The 19,821-nt window shown below is 42.1% G+C and overlaps 1 protein-coding gene across 2 annotated transcripts in view; it reads left to right on the forward strand.

The window, feature by feature from the left end:
- Window positions 1-19,821, forward strand: part of LOC132101612 (ankyrin repeat and BTB/POZ domain-containing protein 3-B) — a 79,509-nt gene that overhangs the window by 49,602 nt on the left and 10,086 nt on the right. For both annotated transcript variants that reach the window (XM_059506688.1, XM_059506687.1), the window contains exons 3-4: window positions 18,390-18,594; window positions 19,651-19,803. In XM_059506688.1, the coding sequence (XP_059362671.1) occupies window positions 18,390-18,594; window positions 19,651-19,803 (358 nt within the window). The remainder of the gene's footprint in view (window positions 1-18,389; window positions 18,595-19,650; window positions 19,804-19,821) is intronic.

Below are 19,821 nucleotides of genomic sequence, written 5' to 3' on the forward strand. Positions count from 1 at the left end.
AACTGTATATTCTATGGCCCTACACCAACCCTACACTAAACCTAACCCTCACAGGAAACGTACTCGGTTACTAAACGTAACCTCGGTTCTCTCTAGAAGAGCGAACGAGTACTGCGTCTTAGCTAAGACGCTACGGGAAAAGTCTCTTTTCACGAAATACTGAAGCAAAAAATTATCCTTAATTTTGTATTTTTGTAAAGCGCATTTGCAGCAGTACACAGCCATAGGCGAGACGGCTCGCTCGCTCACTGGCTTGTTCCGCTTCGCGCCCTTCTTGCCACTTCCCGCCGAAACGGGTGTGGCCCAACCTATAAAAGGAGCTCGAAAAGGCTGACTCACCTGATTTATTTCATCGCCGAAGCGAACCAGAGTGAATCGTACGCACGGCAGAGAACGCAGTACTCGTTCGCTCTTCTAGAGAGAACCGAGGTTACGTTTAGTAACCGAGTACGTTCTCTTACGAGAGCTCTCTCGTACTGCGTCTTAGCTAAGACGCTACGGGAACCCGATGTAAAACGCCGTGCGCGCAGGGATCACACACCGATAAACCTGAAGCAACGCCCAGGATTTACAGTGCACAGTCACCTGAGGGACTCACAGAGAGTCCGGGACAGAAAAAAGGGGGAAAAACCCTCCGTCCCATATCTAGCAGCATCCGTAGATGCGGCAATATGACATCACACAGCCGAGGCAAGGCCTGACCAATGTGGCAATGCGGGTCTTACGCAATACTGCCCATATAACAGTCGGCAGCGCCTAGCGCTCATGAATTCAGAATTCCCCTCAGGGCCCTGATTCTTCTATACCGACAGCAGCCTTGCTTGCAAGGCGGGAACCTCCAGGTTATAGAACCTGATAAATGTAGACGGCGAGGCCCAACCCGCCGCCATACATATATCCTGCAAGGAGATCCCAGTAGACCACGCCCACGATGAGGCGACGCCTCTTGTGGAGTGTGCTCTGACGCCCAACGGGCACTGAAGGCCCCTGGAAGCGTAAGCTAACGCTATGGCGTCAACTATCCATCTGGATAGAGTCTGTCTCGAAACAGCCATTCCTTTGGAACGTCCACCGAACGAGACAAATAGCTGCTCCGTCTGCCGAAAGGCAGCAGAGCGAGACACATAAGCTCTTAAAACCCTGACAGGGCAAAGAAGACTCGAGTCTCCATCCTCCCCTGACACCGGCAGGGCAGACAGGGCAATAACCTGAGCCCGAAACGGTGTGTTGAGGGATTTCGGCACATAACCGTGCCTAGGTTTGAGTATGACCCTTGAGTCATTGGGCCCAAGCACGACTGGCTCACCGAGAGCGCGTGCAAATCACCCACACGCTTCACAGAAGCGAGAGCCAACAAGAATACTGTCTTGAACGACAGATGCTGAAGGCTAACCGATTGGATAGGCTCAAAAGGGGGACCCTTCAAGGCCTCCAAAACCGCCGCGAGGTCCCACATAGGGACTGACGGAGGTCTGGGAGGATTCAGCCTCCTAGCTCCTCTGAGGAACCGGATGACTAAATCGTTCCTTCCTATTGACTGACCGGACGCCGTTTCAGAAAACGCCGCGATGGCCGCCACATAAACTTTGAGCGTGGATGGGGCTCTGCCCTTATCCAACAGCTCCTGTAGGAAGGAGAGGACCTCCGTCACCTCACAACTAAGGGGTGAATAACCTCGAGCTGTGCACCAGCTGGAGAACACCGACCACTTCGAGGCATACAGACGTCGTGTCGACGGAGCTCTAGCCTGAGTGATGGTATTTAGCACTCCCCCTGCGAGATCAGCGGGTAACCGTTGAGTGCCCATACATGGAGGGACCACAACTCCGGTTGAGGGTGCCAAATCGAGCCCCTGGCCTGCGAGAGGAGATCTCTCCTCAACGGTACCGGCCATGGGGCGACATCTGCTAATTGCATCAAATCTGGGAACCATGGTTGGTTCTTCCAAAGAGGTGCCACAAGCAGTATTGAACATCTCGTTTCTCTCACCCGTTCTATCACCTGCGGAAGGAGGGAGACGGGAGGGAACGCATAAAGCGGGCAGCACGGCCATTTCCGTGACAGCGCGCTTTCGTTCTTGGAAAAGAATGCGGGGCAGTGAGCGTTTTCGTGGGACGCAAAGAGGTCCACCTCCGCCATGCCAAATCTCTCCCACAACAGCCGAACTGTTTGCGGGTGTAGAGACCATTCGCCCGTAGGGACATTGCCTCTGGACAGCCTGTCTGGACCCAGATTCTGCAGTCCAGGCACATGCACCGCTCTCAGCGAGCGCACGTTGCGTTGAGCCCAAATCAGGAGGCGTTCCGTCAGCCTGTACAGGTTTCGGGACCCGAGACCGCCCTGGCGATTTATGTAGGACACCACGGACATGTTGTCCGAACGGACTACGACGTGGTGATCCTTGATATGGGGACAAAAGCGCGTCAGCGCATTCTCCACTGCCAGCATTTCCAGGCAGTTGATATGATGGAGCTTTTCCCGTTCTGACCATAGGCCAAAGGACGGTCTGCCTTCGAGCAGCGCTCCCCATCCCGAAGTGGAGGCGTCTGTCGACACCATTTTCACACTCGGGGAAGTCCCCAGGCTTACACCTGATCGGTACCAGCCGTTCGCTGTCCAAGGTGCTAGAGCCGCAACACAGCTCTGATCGACCTTGAAATGCAGCCGGCCAGACGCCCACGCTCTGCGCGGCACCCGAGCCTTCAGCCAGAACTGCAGGGGGCGCATGCGGAGCAGGCCCAGCCGCAGAACCGGAGATGCTGAGGCCATGAGACCCAGCATCCTTTGACAGTGTTTGAGCGACACAGTCGCGCCGCAGCGGAAAGAACTCGCTGCGCGCTGAATGCCCATCGTGCGCTGTGGTGACAGTCGCGCCGTCATGGAACACGAGTTCAGAACTATACCCAGAAACAGGATCGTCTGACTGGGGTTCAGCGAACTCTTCGCCCAATTGACACTGAGGCCGAGCTTCTCGAGGTGATCGAGTAAAACAGCCCTGTGGTCCACGAGCTCCGCTCGTGATTGGGCCAGAACCAGCCAGTCGTCCAAATAATTCAGCACTCGTATGCCTCTGAGTCTGAGAGGAGCGAGCGCTGCATCCATGCACCTCGTAAACGTACGAGGAGCTACGGACAAGCCGAATGGCAGGACTGCAAACTGGTATGCCTGGCCCTCGAAGGCGAATCTCAAAAACCGCCTGTGGTTTGACGCTATCTGTATTTGAAAATACGCGTCCTTCAGATCTATTGACATGAACCAGTCCCCTCCGCGAATCTGCGCGAGGAGCTTCCTGGTCGTGAGCATTTTGAAACTGCGTTTCATCAATGCCTTGTTCAGCTGCCTTAGATCCAGTATGGGCCTGAGACCCCCGTCTCTCTTGGGCACCAGAAAGTATCTGCTGTACAGCCCCCCCTCGCTTTGAGCTTGAGACACAGGCTCTACAGCCCCTTTGCTCAACAGTTTCGATATTTCGGCCCGAAGTATGTGTGCTACTTCTGTTTTGACCGTAGTTTCGACGCGCGCTGAGAAGCGCGGTGGGCGTCGAGAAAACTGTAGCGAGTAGCCTCTCTTTATAATGCCTAGCACCCAATCCGAAACCCCTGGAAGCGCTGACCATGCATCTGCATGAATGGCTAAGGGCTGGATGTGACACGCGCTCTGTTGACTGGGCAACGGCGGCGCTCGAGTGTGCTGCGCATCTGAGGCGGGGAGCGCGCTGATCACAGCGGGCAGATCGCTCATCCTCGGCCCCGTTCCGGCGCTTAACCGACTGGAGGGAGGCTGAGCGGGTCCCGTGGGACTCAATATATCTGCGAGTAACCGTGGGCTGCATGTGTGCACTTTTACCACTTCCAACTCGCCGTCTGCCTGTGCAGAATGTACGTGCACGGGCCTCGTTTTTACAGAAGCCCCGCGCCGTAAGTGACATAGTGTATGTGGGCACTGGGAAGTGGGCACGTTTACTATGCGGCGCGCTCGACCGATCTGTGTCGATCTTATGTGCGCCAGCCCTGTGTGCAGGGCTGTGCTTACATGCGGGGATGGGCACTGGGTAGTGGGCATCGTCACTGCATTTAAAGCACCATCGGCCGTGGCCGGACGAGCGTGCACGGGTTTCGTTTTTACAGAAACCGCATGACGCGTGTGACATAGTAATTGTGGGCACTGAGGGGTGGGCACGTTTACTATGTAGTGTGCGCGACCGACTTGAGCCGACATTATGAGCGCAGGCCCTGTGTGTAGGGCTGTGCTTACATGTGGAGATGGGCACTGAGGAGTGGGCATCGTCACAACATTTATAGCACCATCGGCCGTGGCCGGGACACCAGAAAAAACGCTGTTTTTGTGAAACATCTGGGTAGCCGTGATAACGGCTTTTGTGTGCAGGCATGCGGGCACTCGTGCAGGCTTGCGCATTGCAGAAGACACTGAGGCAGTCGCAACTCTTGGAACTGCAACAGCGGCGCGCTTGGGTGAGAGCTCGGCCGCAGCGGAACTCGAACACCGGCGCTTTCCCAGCAGTGCTATGATGCTTTCGGGGCTTCTGGCTTCACCGCAATCCTCTGCCGCAGGCTCCCGCGGCGCGGGGCGACGGCTCGAAGAGCGAGAACGGGGTCCCGAGCTGCGTTGCTGACGCTGTCGTGATGGCGCAGCAGGAGGCGGTGGGCGTGACTGAGAGCTCTGTGGGGCCGGTCTAGAGCGGCTAGCTGCAGAACTGGAGCGCTTCGGCAAGAAGTGCTTGAACGCCTGCGAAGCTTTCTGGTCCTCGGCGAATCTCTCCACAAACTCGTTGACGGAAGATCCAAAGAGGCCGGCAGGAGTTAGCGGAGCATCAAGAAACGCAGCGCGCTCAGACTCCTTGATGCCAGAAAGCGTCAGCCACAAATGCCTCTCAGCCACCGTAGCGGAAGCCATAACCCGTCCCATGGCCTGTGCAGCGGACTTAGAAGCGCGGAGGGAGAGATCCGAAGCACTCCTCAGATCCGCGAGACAGATCGCTTCAGGTCCCATCTCATCCAGCTTGCGGAGAAGATCGCCCTGGAAAATCTGTAGCGTCGCCATGGTGTGTAACGCAGACGCAGCCTGCCCAGCAGCAGAGAATATCCGTGTGAGCAGCGATGACGTCATGCGGCAGGCTTTGGATGGCAACGCCGCCTTAGTCCGCCGTCCAGCAGAGGGCGGGCAAAGGTGCGCTGCTATAGCCTGTTCCACCGGCGGAAGTGACAGGTAGCCTCTGTTCTTAGCACCGTCCAGTGTGGAGAATGCTGGCGAAACAGATGAGCGGATTCTCGTCGAGAATGGAGCGTCCCAAGCATTCGCCACTTCTTCGTGAAGCTCAGGAAGAAAAGGGGCGTGTTTTGAGCTTGAGGAAGAGCGCTCATCCGGAAGATAGCTACCATCCAGCCGGAAACGCGAAGGGGGCGCTGGTGCAGACCACTCGAGGCCGAGGCTCGCCGCGGCCAACGAGAGTACACGCATCAGCTCCTTATCGATATCCCCCCGTCTGCTGGGCCTCTGAGCAGCTGGCGCGAGATCCACGGAGCTCGTCCAACCCTCACTGCCCGAAGCAAGCAGAGAGCACGTGTCTTCTTCCTCCGACGCGGGCCTGAGATCCACCTCCTCCGATGACGCGTCGGCAAGCAGCGGACACTGAGCATCGGGAAGCGATGCAGGGGAGACCGGCGAAGCGGAGGGAACCGGCGAGCTCGGCCGAGCTGGAGGCGGTTCTGGTAGGCGCTGCGAGCGGCGCTTCTTACGGCGCTGCGGCGCAGCGGATGATGCAGGCTTCGAGAAGGATGCCAGGCGAGTCCTCAGAGTCACCATAGGCATCAGCTCGCAATGAGGACATCCGCCATCAGCGAGCGCGAGCGCTGCATGGTCTTCACCCAGACAGGAGACGCAGATGACATGACGATCTCCTTCGCTGAGCGGGGTTCTGCACGAGCCGCACGAAGGCATCTTTAAAAAGACGCAGCTCTTTTGTGAATGTGCGTCGCAGGGCGAACACACACACAGAGTATAACAGAACAAGGATTATAAAGGATATGGGCGCCGGATAGCGCAGCAGGAACGGCAGTGGAAGGCGGCGGTGCCAGCGGCTTCAGGATGGCTCGTCCTGCTGATATGCTCTTCCAGACGGCGCTTGCTTCCTCGTGATCCAGCGATGCGTGAGCTTCGCTGAAGAGATGAAAAATCAGGTGAGTCAGCCTTTTCGAGCTCCTTTTATAGGTTGGGCCACACCCGTTTCGGCGGGAATTGGCAAGAAGGGCGCGAAGCGCCCTTATTGGTCTGATGTTGCATCAGCCTGCGCTCGATAGGCTGTGCAGTTGCCGCAGAACAAGCCAGTGAGCGAGCGAGCCGTCTCGCCTATGGCTGTGTACTGCTGCAAATGCGCTTTACAAAAATACAAAATTAAGGATAATTTTTTGCTTCAGTATTTCGTGAAAAGAGACTTTTCCCGTAGCGTCTTAGCTAAGACGCAGTACGAGAGAGCTCTCGTAAGAGAACTTTGTGCGTTTTTACTTTCTCAAAAAAACTCTTTCTGTATGGTCTATAAGCGTTTTGAAAAATGGGGACATGGGTTATGTCCTCATAAGTCACCCTCTCCTTGTAATACCTGTGTCATACCCATGTCATTATACAGAGTTGTGTCCTGATATGTCACAAAAACAAGAGCACACACACACACACACACGTGTACATATATATATATATATATATATATATATATATGTATTTATTTTCCTATATTTAACAACCAATATATGTACAGTAAACATTGCATTGGCATACTAAATTATAAAAGCTTATGTCTTACTTGTGCCTATTTATACAGTTATAGTTGCCTAGTTGCCTTTACTTTACTGCACAGTGACAAGTCATGTGCAACCATCTGAAAAAAAGATGCATGCTGAATGTCATGACAATAACAGCATTTAATTTAAGCAGAACCAAAGCCTAAAACTCAATCTTACCTTTAACTTTAACACTGTTTCTTTGCTGCCTTGCAAGCACTGGTATTTCCTTTTAGAAATGCAAATCTAATTAGATGTAAAGGTCTTTTACTTAGGAGATTGGTTATGTAATTCAATATATTTTACAGCAGAAAGCTTGTTCTATTCTTGAGAACATTGATTTTAAATGCAATACTATATGTGCTGCAGGACAGACCTTGAAAGCGAAATCTTTTGTATGAATTCGGCAACATCAAACACAAAAATACAACAAATAAGCACGGCACAGTTTAATATGTGAAAAGTAAATGGAAACTTCTCATAGCAAAGCCTGGAGAAGCAGATATGCGCAATACTGCAGTTTGTTCCTTCAGAAATGCATGTGCTCTTCAAAATTAAAAAAAAAAAAAAAAACTCCATTAGTACTTTTTTATAGACACAGTATCCATGGAGATTTCCATAAAATGCTTCATCTATTTCCAGCTCCTCTCTTCTGTCTGTCTCTCTCTTTCTCATGGATGTCCCCAGTGACCCTGCAGGGGAAGTTGAGGGCAGTTTGAACCCTGGTTAGGGACAGCGGTCCTCCCCTGAATTACACATACAGTATTCTGCCTCCAGCAAGGGCAGGAACAACAACTGTCACACAGAGGCTCTTTCTGCTTTTGGACAGTCACAACAGAACACTCTCACTCAAAGGGCAGTGTTTATTTTAAGAGAAGGCTGAACTTGCAAAATGTAAATCCAATTATACAGCTTTTAATGACAAATGAGTTTTTGTGTGTTGCTGATTTTTTGTTTAATTTATTAGTTTGCCTATTAAGAAAGATTTTAAATAGTTTAAACTTGATGTGAGCAAGCTCCAAGTGTGTATTCAGAAGAACTGGAATGTTTCGTAATACATACACTACTGGTGAAAAGTATGGAATAATTAAGGCTTTTGTAAAGTTTTAGAAAGAAACACAGTTCTAAATATACATTATGTGATACACTAGCAGTCAAAAGTTTGGAATAATTAAGATTTATGAAATAAATTTCTTATGCTCACCAAGGCAATAATTTATTAGAAACAGAAATAATGTGAAAAATTACAATTTAAAAGAACTGTTTAATGTTTTATTACATTTATAAAATGTATTTATTCCTGTGATAGCAAAGCTGAATCTTTTAGGATGCTTTCAGAAACAATACTTCTATAAAATATGATTTATTTAATAGAAAAATTTGCTATATTATAATTGTCTTTATTGTTACTTTTGATCAATTGAATGTGTTGTTGATGGATAAGTATTAATTTCTTTTAAAATCTTTAAGTTAGCCGAAACTTTTTAATTATAGTCTTTCATGGTTCCCACAAAAATATTAAGCAGCAAGAACTCTGCACCAAATTATTATATAAGAATGATTTCTGGTCATGTGACACTGAAAACTGCAGTAATTGCTGCTGAACATACAGCTTTGCCATCACAAGAATGCATTTTCTTTTCAATTATAATAATATTTCACAACATTACTAATTTACTGTAATAATTTTTCATCTTGGTGAATGTAAGAGACTTATAGTTATTCCAAATATTTCACTTATATTACATAATGTATATTTATAACTGTCTTTAAGTACAGTGTTTGTACCAGGCTTTTGCAGTAGGATCGGGGTTATTATAAAGTTCAATGCTGTATGTTATTAAATCGGAATGGAAGGCATTTAGACTCTCAAAGTCACTGCCTCTCAGCAAATCACTGTACATCTGAAGTACATATGACCTTTTGTAGGCTTGTCACGATCCTCTCACAGCTGTATATATCCAGAGGGAATCCTGAATTCCATATGGTAATAGTACTTTAATGTAATTACACTCATAAAATCCCATAACAGCAGAGCATGGCGATAGATTAAATCTTCTTCATACAGTACATAGGTTTTTATGAGTCACTCATGATAGGCAGGTTAGGTAGAAGACGTCTCTCCCTGCAGAGCATTAAAAGGTCAAAAGGTCAATGCATTAAGAGCCTTTTTTGTCACATTCTTGTCTCTTTAAATTCAATTGTGTCTTTGAGTTAGCAGCTCTTATTCCTTAATAATTCCCTCTCCAGATCTGCACTGAAGAATCCGACTCCTTCTGGGGTCAATTTAACAGTAATGCAGATTGAGTAGCTATTGCTTGCTGTATAAAAAGATAAGTGGTGCATATTTAAATGTAGTTTCTATTATGTGAAATAAAATCTAATAACTGAGGGACAAATGAAGTCCAGAAAAGCTAAGCTCTATTGCGCTTTATGGGCTTTCTCCTACATGGTTTGTTTGATCTAAATAAGACCAATTCTCCGCTTTCAGCATTTCTGTGTGTGTGTGCAAAAAATGTACCTTGGGCTATGGCAGTTACTTAGCCATCAACAGCTAATTGGGAAACGTACATTTGTTGATAGTCATTTTCGCATTAGTCTGCACCGATTCTAAAAACAGCCCGAAAGGAGAATCGACTCTTATGCAGAATAAATAGGTGGTTAAGTGTCTTACATTAGGCTCTGTCTGAACAAAACCTGCACAACAGTCGGGAGTTTTTTTTTTCTTAGGTTGGCCAGACACCAATCAAAGACCTTCATGGCTGGATTGCCATCTCTGAGTGTTTCCATGCTGTCCATAACATTTTTTCCCCCGTTTTCCTAAAAGTTTCTGTTTCCTCCCATAATGCATCTATTCCCTCTTGCTCCATAAAACACTCATTACATTTCATTGCTTCATTGCTCTGAAGCACCGCTGGTGCCCAATGAATGGTTCTTAATTGTTTATCTACACTTTTCTTACACGATATACAGTAATTGTAGTGAGTAGTGAGTTTTCTGTCACAGGAAATGTAGCTGTAACCTTGATAGTTGCTGAGCTATACATTTCTCTGGCATGTCTGGAAAAGCCAACCTCATTATGTACAGTAGGTGTGAGGAGACCCAGACTAAGTATTTTGAACAGAAGAATAAGAGAAAACTGTGGGTGAAAATCATGGAAAGGGTAAATATACAGTATGTACAGTATTTTAAACATATGCAATATATCTAAAACGATTATTATTATTAGTATCATTATTAGTATTATTATAAATACATGCACACAAGATATGCTCAAATGTTTCAATGCAAAAAGTCTTATGCTCATCATCATTATTATGTTATTAATTCTTTAATGGTATTTATTTCTATTTTATAGTAAATAATTATGCTATATAGCATTATTATATATATATATATATATATATATGGTAGATACTGTATATTTAGTTAATATAATGTTTTTGTTCACATTACAGTAATGAGAATATTACTTTTTGCATTATAGTAGTAAGAAATGTGCTTAATTGTATACTTCATTTAGTTTTGATTTTGATCATGTTGACGATAAAATATTTAATAAGATTAATAATTACAACTATTATAAGTTATTACTAATAATCATTGATTAATACTTGTAATAATGAAATTTTATATATTATTATTATTATTTTATTTTACAAACCAGATTCCAAAAAAGTTGGGACACTGTACAGATTGTGAGTAAAAAAGGAATGGAATAATTTAGAAATCTCATAAACTTATTTTTTATTCACAATAGAATATAGATAACATATCAAATGTTGAAAGTGAGACATTTTGAAATGTCATGCCAAATATTGGCTCATTTTGGATTTCATGAGAGTTACACATTCCAAAAAAGTTGGGACAGGTAGCAATAATTGGCCGGAAAAGTTAAATGTGCATATAAGTAACAGCTGGACCAATTTGCAACTTATTAGGTCAATTGGCAACATGATTGGGTATAAAAAGAGCCTCTCATAGTGGCAGTGTCTCTCAGAAGTCAAGATGGGCAGAGGATCACCAATTCCCCCAATGCTGTGGCGAAAAATAGTGGAGCAATATCAGAAAGTAGTTTCTCAGAGAAAAATTGCAAAGAGTTTAAAGTTATCATCATCTACAGCAGTGATTCCCAGCCCCCGGTCCCCGGACCGCTGCCAGTCTGTATAACCGTTAGTACCGGGCCTTGAAATATTCCCAGAATAATGTTTTTTTTATTTTTTTTTTATAATAATAATAATAATAATAATGGTCTTTATTACAGTTTTTACAGACGCTTGGACACATTTCTCAATACTTAGGTCACTTTTGCAAAACTCTTAATAAATAGCGAAAAAAGAAAAGAAAAAAAAGTCAAGCTTCAATCGTAAATACGATACCTCATACATTAGGTATGGATTTAAGTTAACAGGTGATTCCATACAAATCCGTTGTGTTATTGGTGAAAAACTCTGCAATGAAGCCATCAAAACTTCAGCGGCACTTAACCACTTAAAACTTAGACGAGTTTTTCGAAAGAAAGAAACGTGAGTTGGATGCTCAGCGGCAAGTTTTGATATCCTCAACATCAGTAAACGTACAGTAGCTGCAACAAAGGCGTCATATCTGGTTGCTCACCAAATAGCTAAAGCTAAAGAAAAAACTTTACACTTGGAGAAGAGCTAATTTTGCTGGCTGCAAAAGATATTTCCCGGGAACTTTTTTGGGGAAAAGCAGCTAGCAAGTTGGAACATGTTCCACTATCTGACAATACTGTTGCCAGAAGATTTTATGAATATGCTGAAGATATTGAGGGGCAGCTGTTGGGCAGATTAAAAGCATCTCCGTGGTACGCAATTCAAGTGGACGAATCGACTGACGTGGAAAATAAGGTGATCAAGTAATACCAGGGGTCTCATTGATATGGATATCAGACTGTAAGATTGTTTTCGTTCATATTTTTGAAGCAGACCTTTTTTAAATTTCGTTTTATTGTATCCTGGAATTTGTGTGCATTGTTTTAGATGCATATATGTTTTTTTATGGATACCCAGGAAGAACAGCTTGTCTTGTGCATAGCTACAAATATATTAAATATCAGTAAGCAGTTCGCTCACATTAAAATAGTTTTCTTTTCATTGGTCTGGTCTGGTATTTTTTGTTAAAGGTTAAATCTTAATCTCTAATTTTTTACTTTTAAAAATTATTGTCTGAAATCACTGTGTGTTTGCTATTGTATTCAGAAACTGTGTGACTGTTGAAACTGGCTCTTATTTTCATACAATTAGCCTTTGTTGTCACCTGTTGGTGAGTTTAAACACTAAGTTGCTGTTGAAGTGATTGTCTTTAGTGGTTCTGGAGAGATTTGACAGGTGAAATAGACTGGTATTTTCATACAATTTGCCATTACTGCCACCTGCTAGTGAGTGAGTGCTGTGAGTTGCTTTTGAAGTAGCCCTAATTGTATGGGAGAAAAGGGAAACATTTGGTCAACCGGTCTTAAAGTTGAAAAAGATTGGTATATTCATACAAGTAGCCTTTGTTGCCACCTAGTTCATTATATGCAAATAAATGATAGGCTGTTACTGTTTTACACAGTGATATGTTCAAAGCGCTGCATCTTAAAATTGAGGCATTAAAATTGACAACTGGTCCCTGGAATTGTTTTAATGAATATGCTGGTCCCTGGCACAAAAAAGGTTGGGAACCCCTGATCTACAGTGCATAATTTCATCCAAAGATTCAGAGAATCTGGAACAATCTCTGCCTAAGGGTCAAGGCTGGAAAACCATACTGGATGCCCGTGATCTTCAGGCCCTTAGATGGCACTGCATCACATACAGGAATGCTACTGTAATGGAAATCACAACATGGGCTCAGGAATACTTCCAGAAAACATTGTTGGTGAACACAATCCACCGTGCCGTTCGCTGGTACCAGCTTAAAAAAACTCTATAGGTCAGGCGTATGCAGGCGTTTTCTCTGGGCCAAGGCTCATTTAAAATGGACTTTGGCAAAGTGGAAAACTGTTCTGTGGTCAGACGAATCAAAATTTGAAGTTCTTTTTGGAGAACTGGGACACCATGTCATCCGGACTAAAGAGGACAAGGACAACCCAAGCTGTTATCAGCGCTCAGTTCAGAAGCCTGCATCTCTGATGGTATGGGGTTGCGTCAGTGCGTGTGGCATGGGCAGCTTACACATCTGGAAAGGAACCATCAATGCTGAAAGGTATATCCAAGTTCTAGAACAACATATGCTCCCATCCAGACGTCGTCTCTTTCAGGGCAATGCCAGACCACATACTGCATCAATTACAACATCATGGCTGTGTAGAAGAAGGATCCGCGTACTGAAATGGCCAGTCTGCAGTACAGATCTTTCACCCATTGAAAACATTTGACGCATCATAAAGAGGAAGATGCGACAAAGAACACCTAAAACAGTTGATCAACCAGAAGCCTGTAGTAGACAAGAATAGAAAAACATTCATATTCCTAAACTTGAGCAGCTTGTCTCCTCAGTCCCCAGACATTTCCATATTGTTATAAAAAGAATAGGGGATGCCACACAGTGGTAAACATGGCCTTGTCACAACTTTTTTGAGATGTGTTGATGCCATGAAATTTTAAATCAACTTATTTTTCCCATAAAATGATACATTTTCTCAGTTTAAACATTTAATATGTCATCTATGTTGTATTCTGAATATAATATTGAAATTTGAATCTTCCACATCATTGCATTCTGTTTTAATTCACAATTTGTACAGTATCCCAACTTTTTTGGAATCGAGTTTGTAATTCAATTCTATGTATATATATAAAAGGTCTGAAAAATGTATCCCAAAATCAATCTATCTAGGCCTATCTATCTACGCTATCTTGATTTTTGGGATACAAAAATCCTGTGACAAGCAATTTTCCAAGCATTTTAAATAAAACAACTAGAGTTAATCCAGCTAATCCCAGTCTGACGTTTCAAAAGACAAAAAAATCTGTTTTGTTACATAAAGCCAAGCAGAGCACCTCTCTCGTGGCCTTTCCTTGATAATTTATGTCTTGGTTCAGGGAGGACAGCCAATCGATTCTGCTCAGTTTTCACAGTAAAACACCATTCTGCATCCTCCATTCCCAACGTCTCGTTCTCAGTCTGGTGATGAAGGGCACCTTCTCTGCTGTTTCAGATGAGAGTATCATGTTTAACTCAAGATGCTCAAGCAAAAAGAAGATCTTCTGCTGTGTTGTTATCTTACATTGCCACCCGATTCATATGAATACCCTACAGTACCTGTAGATGATTGGCTCTCTTGGTAATGAGGTTTACAGTCATGACTAATAGACGAAGACCTTTTGCTGTGTCCGTGTTTGTTTAGCTGGTTAATCTTGAGCATATCTCTCAGTCAGTTCCTCTGCTGCCCCTCTGACTTGAGGAAATGTCACACGCTATCATGAATAAGAGATGAGTGTCGGTCACAGAAGTGCCCCAGGTGGCTTCCAGCCCCTCTCCTTCTCTCGAGAGCCTTCTGCCTCCACCTCCGACTGCAAACGTTATGTCTTACTCTGCTGACAGGTGTATTCTTGCGCTTTATTGTTTCGTGTGTGTAGCTGCCACGGCTGCTGATAATGTATTCCGCATAATCCTGTAATTATTGTGTGTAATTACAGTGCATATCTTTGGCCTCCGCTGTCAGAAAGTCCACATGCTTCCGCTCAAACTCAACAGTATTCACTCTTTACAATGCCTGCATTTTTGCTTTATTCTGTCTTTATGTACTCACGAACACTTTTATATGTATGTTTTGTATGAACCACTCATGCTCCAGTGACTGCAGTTATGTTACTAGGTTGGATTAGAGCTGAACCTTCATGCTTTTTTTCTAAAAGATGCACATTTTTATATGAATTTATACATCTCGCCACCATGTAAAATATTTATGTTTTCTTGTGAGATCAGGTTGGCTATTCCTTCAAATCTGCAGCCTTAGCAGAGGAATTACAACAGTTAAAAAAGTCATTTATTTCTCTAAATGAATGCTCATCTCGCACATGCGGGCCTTGTTAATTCATTAGAGTAACAGAGATGTGAAATGTTCTAGAGAGAACGAGTTCGAGTGCTGCAGTCATTTAAGTTGCAGAGCATAGATGAGGCTGTTTCTCAGTGTTCCTTTTAGAGTGTGTTATTGACTGTACTGAACACAGTGTGGTTCAGTTGAATGCATTCAGAAGAATTAGGTCTCATGGACTAAATGAGACCGTAGATGACCTGGAAGTTTCACATATGAAAGGCAATAGTCATTAAAGCGAGAGGAAGAGTGTTTAATGTTCTGTGTAATGAATGTAGAGCTTTGTGTGACCTTGTTTGAAAAGAGGTTTGTAACATTTTGCATTTTTGGTGTTCAACACAATACATCAGATTCTCAGCTCTTTACAAAACATCTCATGCAGATGTGCACATAACTTCATACACAATATATAGGCTGTATGTATATGTATAGGCTGTGTCTGTGTGTATAACAGTATACTACAGCTGCATATACATATGTACTGTATATTCATATAATAATACCCATTTTATATATTTTATATATAAAAGTAATATCACACTCGTAGACGTGAGATATGGCTGTATATTAGCATGTGATATTGTGATATGTAGTTTAACGGCATGAGTGTGTAAATACATAAACAAAATAACAGCTGAGTGCCTTTAAAAGCCCTCTTCTTTAAAACACTTCAAGAATCCTGCAAAGCTAAATTACTGTGCAAAGTTTTAGGCACTTGTGTAAAAATGCTGTAAAGTGAAGATGCCGTTAAAAATAATGCCATAAATAGATTTTATTAATTAACTTCTATTAACTTAACTAAATTGAATCAACATTTGGTGTGACTACACAATGCATTAAAAGAAACCTTTTGTCCTAGGTGTATTTGCGCATTGTTTTTCAGGTAGCTTTGCAGTTAGGTTTCTTGAAGTGTCTTGTAGAAATTGCCACAGTTCTTCTGGATTTAGTCTGTCTCTGTTTGTTCTGTTTCTTCATGTTATTCCAGACAGACTGGATGATGGTGAGATCAGATCTCTGTGTGGAGCACTGGCTGCTGTCAGACTCCTTGTGCAAACAAAAATCTCACTCACTTGCTAAATTTTGAACTAATTCGATATAAATATTATCAGGCTGCATTGCGTTTCTTAACTGCTAGTAAGATTTAGCTTAAAACACAAATTTAAAAAGTCTTCTTGCAATGTGGTTTTTTTTTTTGCTTAGCTTATACTTAATCAGATGCTGTATATGGCAGTAATTGAGCATCAAATCAGCATATTTCCAAAATATATACTGTATTTATTACATATTTAAAACCCTCTGGGCTTCTTCGGGTCAAAAAAGACCGAAACCATGTACGTTTTAAATTTTTAAATTTTTTTGCTTCATCGGAGGGGGATGAAACTTGGTGACTTTTGTTGTATTACCTATGTGAACACACAAAAAAATCAAGGAGATGATTCTGATATGTTAAAGGGTCGTAAAAAAAAATTGCACACTTAGCTTCCTACGGGTCAAAAACGACCCACATAGGAAATGAATGGGAAATACAAGAAAATCCGAAAACTCAGAGAAACTTTGGTGGTACAAACTACAGATCAGCCACTGTGCGGAAAAAAAGTGTACAGCAATGAAGGGGTGACACTCTAAAACATCAAGAGTGCAAATAAGACACCCTCCCCCCCACACACACACACCCACACACACAAACACACACACACACAGAGAAATTAACTGGTAAGACTGAAACAGCAAATTTTGCTATATTTTACTATATAATCATAATAACTCCAAAACTATAGCAAGGAGAGTCAAAAGGTAGGTATCGTTTGAAAGAACTCTTTTTAAATTTTTCAAAAATATAAATTAGATTACATTTAGACATTGTCCTGCAGAGAAATTGCGGATAAAAGACAAAATATATATATATAATTTGTATTATGATTTTGCATATCTTTCTTATTTGTCATGGAATAACTCAGGAAGGAAATAAGGTAGGAGGAAAATTCTTTTTTAGTGAAGTCCCCCTACATGTTAGCTGCATCTGGATAAAAAATAATAATAATTTGGATAAAGGAATCAAAAGTTACAGCATTTGGAACAGAGATAGCCTTTTTGTACAGTCTTTGACGCCCCCTCATGGGCAATTGTTTCTCCATGAAGAATATCTAGTCATAAAAGCAATAGATTATGTTAATTTTAGGCTCATTGTAATTGTAATAATATGCTGTAAAAAATGAAGTGCCATTTTCAATGATCTGTGAATGTTTCATGAGCTGTATGATGTTTTTGACACATTGCAGTACATTATTTTATAGATTATGAAAAAAAAAGAAATTGTATTTATCACCAAATAACTCAGCAATACTTAAGATTTTTTCAAAGTGGATACATTCACTGTAAAGGTCATACCCTAAGCTTTCAAATGACATCAACTTTGTGTTAATCAAGGCAATATTTTTGAAAAATATGGTAATGAATATTTTCGCAGCTAGGTGGCGCCTGCTGGCGGTACACTCGGTTTTAGAGGGATTACTCAGCACTCGTTAAGAGTTAATAAATGTGATTAGATGCATTAAAAAGCTGAGATCCTAAGCTTTAAAATGATATATAGATTGTGTTGTTCCATTAAGTGGTTGCTTAGTAATTCGATTTTTTTTCTTTCCAAATGGGAATAAAAAAAATAAATAAAAAAAAGCTATGGCAGCCTATAGGCGGTTACAGGACATTACACACATTTATTATATTTTAAAGCCACTGGATGGCGCTCTTCTCACTTGAATTTTTTTTTATTTTAGGCCTGCACTCTATTTTGATGTGCAATGGTGCATTTATTGAAAAAAAATTAAAATTAAAATAAAATAAAAATATATATATTAATTCTAATGGAAAAAATTGCTCATAAAAAATATATAATTAATGCAAAGTATCATAAAAATCTTTAAAAATTCTAAATAATATACAAAAAATATTATTGAACAAAAATATATTTGATTGGTTTTCCTGGGAAAAAAAAGTTACATTTTTAAGGCTTCGGTCTTTTTTGACCCGGAGAAAGCTAAGTGTAACCCATTTACGAAGAAGCCCAGAGGGTTAAATATATTAAAATAGAAAAAAGCTTTTTTTATTGTAATGCACAATTTTACTCTGTTTTAGATTAATTAAATGCAGCCTTGGTAGCAAAAAGAGACTTTATTTTAACCATTTAATTACTCCGAACATTTAACTTTTTTTTCCAAATAATGTATATGCAAATATGCACTTGTTGAGTTTTTAAATTCAAACGATATACCCGGGTCATTTGGAGTGATAAAAAAAACCTGTCCTGACAGAGTCCTGACAGGTGTACTATGAACAAAATTACATAACTTTTTTGTGTAATATTTAGTTTGATGGACTGGCCAAGAATTTCATTACTGACAAATGTGCTGCCGAGGTCCTACAAACAGCTGACTGGCAGAGAAAGATTGACAGAGCGGCTAATTATTTATGCTGTAGCACCAATGCAACGACAGTACTGTCCTTCACCATTTACATCATTCCCAGCAAACCAAAGGTCTCTTGTGCCCTGACAGGTGATTTAGTGTCCAGAGCCATGCATCACCTCCAGCCTCTGAGCATAAAGAACCACAGCAACGGCACTCCGCTCCCTCAGAAGAGCAGCCTGATCCACTGGGAGCCCGAGGCTTTATATACGCTCTGTTACTTCATGCACTGCCCTCAGATGGAGTGGGAGAACCCCAACGTAGAGCCATCCAAAGTCACCTTACAGACCGAGAGGTGAGGGGACTTCCACTGTGGCTGGGTATTTTTGCTAGGGAGCTTTCTGATTGATGCAGTGGCTCAAGGTACTTACCTTAAACCAAGTTGTTTATTCAGCTTGACATTGTAATATGATGAAATGCAGAGGAGTGTAAATGTGAAATACAGTGCAATGGACTGGAAGCCAAAGGCAATGAAATGAAAGGAAGCCACGTCATAAATAAATGAAGAGTAGGTGACGCACTTCCTGTATTTGATGGAAAATTATGTTAGTGTCATTTTCAAAGAAACTGAATGAGTAAACATTTATGGGTTGATATGTCTGCTAAATTTTGATCTTGTTTGGTGTTAATTCTCAGGTTACATTGTGTTGCTCAGCTGCTAATGAGATTTAGCTCAGAAACCTAATTAAAAAAATTCATCTTCCAAGGTCAAGAAAAGGGCTTTTGTTAGTTGAGCTGATATTAAATCAGTTGCTGTGAGATCAGTTTTGTCTTTCAGAGATTGAATAATCTAAAGATCAGTGTTGTTATTACTAACTAAAACTATTAAAACTGTTGTGAATTGAAATAACACTAATATTAGCAATAATAAATATTAAATGGAAAACTTACAATAAGCAAAAATTAGATGTTGCCTTTGCAGCAGACTAAAATTAGTTATATATATCTTATCATAAACATACTATATACATAATCTGATTGATCTTGTGACATTGAAGCAACAGCTGCTGAAAATTCAGCTTTGCCACAAGAGGAATAATTACATTTAGAAAAATAGTTCTTTAACATTGTGATTTTTCTCTTTTTCTTCATTCTTTCTTCTAATATCGAAAAGTGTTAATTATTCCAGATTTTTATATCAAAGTTTATATAGGCTATATGCAAATAATATACTACAAAAAATGTAATAAATCAAATATAAATAATAGATTAAAAACAATTAAACTAAAGTTAATATGAAAACTGAAAATATAAAATATAATTTAACATAGTAGTTGATACAATAATAATACCAAAATGTCATATAATGTGTATTTGTTAAATAACATAGTCATTTTGTCTCCTCCTGCAGGCCGTTTCTCGTACTGCCTCCTCTGATGGAGTGGATCAGAGTAGCTTTGGCACATGCAGAGCACCGCCGGAGCTTTTCAATGGATAGCGATGATGTTCGGCAGGCGGCCAGACTCCTGCTGCCCGGGGTGGATTGTGAACCCCGACAGCTGAAGTAAGCGTGCTACCATTA

Source organism: Carassius carassius, chromosome 23, assembly GCF_963082965.1.
Source record: "Carassius carassius chromosome 23, fCarCar2.1, whole genome shotgun sequence".
NCBI classification, from domain to species: domain Eukaryota; kingdom Metazoa; phylum Chordata; class Actinopteri; order Cypriniformes; family Cyprinidae; genus Carassius; species Carassius carassius.